The 1,952-nt window shown below is 58.9% G+C and overlaps 1 protein-coding gene across 1 annotated transcript in view; it reads left to right on the top strand.

Annotated features, from left to right (window-relative positions):
- The window catches only part of RPUSD1 (RNA pseudouridylate synthase domain containing 1), a 1,543-nt gene extending 626 nt beyond the window's left edge, over window positions 1–917 (top strand). Inside the window, exons 4-6 of the mRNA XM_010159781.1 lie at window positions 1–71; window positions 160–261; window positions 517–917. The exon at window positions 1–71 is cut by the window's left edge and continues 3 nt beyond it. Coding sequence (XP_010158083.1) covers window positions 1–71; window positions 160–261; window positions 517–917 — 574 coding nt within the window. The remainder of the gene's footprint in view (window positions 72–159; window positions 262–516) is intronic.
- The last annotated feature ends 1,035 nt before the right edge of the window (window positions 918–1,952 follow it).

Raw genomic sequence — 1,952 nt, 5'->3', positions numbered from 1 at the left:
GATCCGCTACGCCATAGGGAAGAACACCACCGAGGGCATGACCCACATGATGTGCATCGATGGGACGGAGGGTGAGCGGCTCCCGCGCCCTGCCTGTGCTGCCCACATCAGCTGGGCCACGCTGCGGGGGAGCTGACCCCCCTGCGGATCTCGTTGCAGGCTGTGAAAATCCCAAACCTTGCCAGTCGGAGCTGATCGTGCTCGAGCACGGGTCCTACAGCGGAGAGCCTGTGACCAAAGTGCTGCTGCAGCCGCTGACAGGTGGGAGCTCGGGGCTGGGCACGGGGGCTGCGGGGGCTGGACAGACGACCAGCAGCACGGTGCCGTGGTACGACACAAAGCCTAGAAAGGGCTGAGCGGAGCTGAGAGCCACGCTCAGCTCGCAAAAGACTCCAGCTCTCAAACTGGGGGGACAAATGCCATTTGGTGGGTTATCACCTTGCGCCGCTGTGCCTTCACGGAGGGATTCAGGGATAACCTGTGTCCCTGATTCCCCCACTTCCACTCTCCCCATAGGGCGGACGCATCAGCTCCGGGTTCACTGCAGTGCCATTGGCCACCCCGTCGTGGGGGACTTCACCTACAGCCACAAGAAGGACAGCAGTCCCTATCGGATGATGCTCCACGCCTACTACCTGCGCATCCCCACCGGCAAGGAGCTGATCGAGGTCTGCGCGCCCGACCCCTTCGTCACCACAATGGACAGCAACTGGGTGCCCCACCACGTCACCCACCGGCTGGATGAGACGATCCAAGAGCTGAAGGACAAGGTGGTGCAGAAGGGGGAAGAGGAGACGAGCCAGGAAGCCATGCTTGCTGGCGGAGGAGAGGAGCCACGGAGCGAAGCCAAGAGCCCGGAGACGGAGGAGCAGCGAGCCCGGTGCGAGCAGTGGTTGGCCGAGTGGGCTTTAGAGTGAGCACAAACCGCACCACTGCATTTCCAGCCCAATGCTCTGTTTTCGTCCCAGTGGGTCTCCACAGAACCCAGCGCTGACTCCACATCTGCACTTCCTGTACGCTGTGGCTTCCCTCACTTCTGGGGCTGGGATTAGACAGATCTTAGCAGCGATTAGGATGGGTTTATTCTTTTAACATACACATCATCCATCTGACCACTGGATGCCCCTTTCCTAATTCTGGGCCTCAGCAGCAGAGTCAGTGTGTCACGTACCAGCTTCGAGTGACCCCAGAGCTTTACGTCCCTGTCCCAGGGCTCAGGCACAGCTGGGGCAGCGCGGATGCTGCCTTTGCCACGAGCGTGATGGACATAGCTGCAAACCCGCAGTGCTAGGATGCTAAAGCACAGCCCAGCAAAGGGAGAGGAGAACAGGGGGGATGCAGCTTGGGTGTCCATGTTCCCCATTCCCTTCACTCCAGGCTCACTGGTGCACGCTCTGTCTGGGAGGTGGGAGATGAGGAGGCTGAAGTGCATCCCAGAGTCGTCCCGGGACAGCCCCGGGTGTTTTGCCTGCGGGGCTGGGCTGTGTGAGGGCGCAGGAGGGGTCCCTGCTTGCCCGAGGCCATGCTGCCTGCCCATCCCTGCCCTCGCGCTTTCCTTCCTGCCTCAGCCCACGCGTGGTTTTTTTAAAGGTTTGTTGAAGGTGAGTTGATACGAATGGATTTTAAACTTTTTTTCCAATTTCTATGAGAAGAATCTAGTCTTTTAGCGGTTCTGAAATACGGGTGGTCTTGGAAATACGTGTATTTTTAGTACTGCTCTGGTCAGAATAGCCAGCAGCCCAAAGCTTTTTTTAATCTTCTTATTCTTTCTCCCAGCATTGCCTTTACCTAGCACCCACTTTCTCTGGAAATGCCCTTGCTTCCAGCCAGGATAGTGCCGCGTCGCGCTCTCCATCCCACCCCGCTTGGCCTCGGCAGCCTGTAGAGGACATTTGGCAAATGAAGAGATCAGGGCAGCTGGCTTGGGGCAGGGAGGGACGGGGGGGCTGGAG

This window comes from Eurypyga helias, unplaced genomic scaffold (assembly GCF_000690775.1).
Source record: "Eurypyga helias isolate BGI_N326 unplaced genomic scaffold, ASM69077v1 scaffold25459, whole genome shotgun sequence".
Classification (NCBI taxonomy): Eukaryota; Metazoa; Chordata; class Aves; order Eurypygiformes; family Eurypygidae; genus Eurypyga; species Eurypyga helias.
The sequence above is the reverse complement of the archived record's forward strand: the minus strand, read 5'-3'. Positions and strand labels throughout refer to the sequence as shown.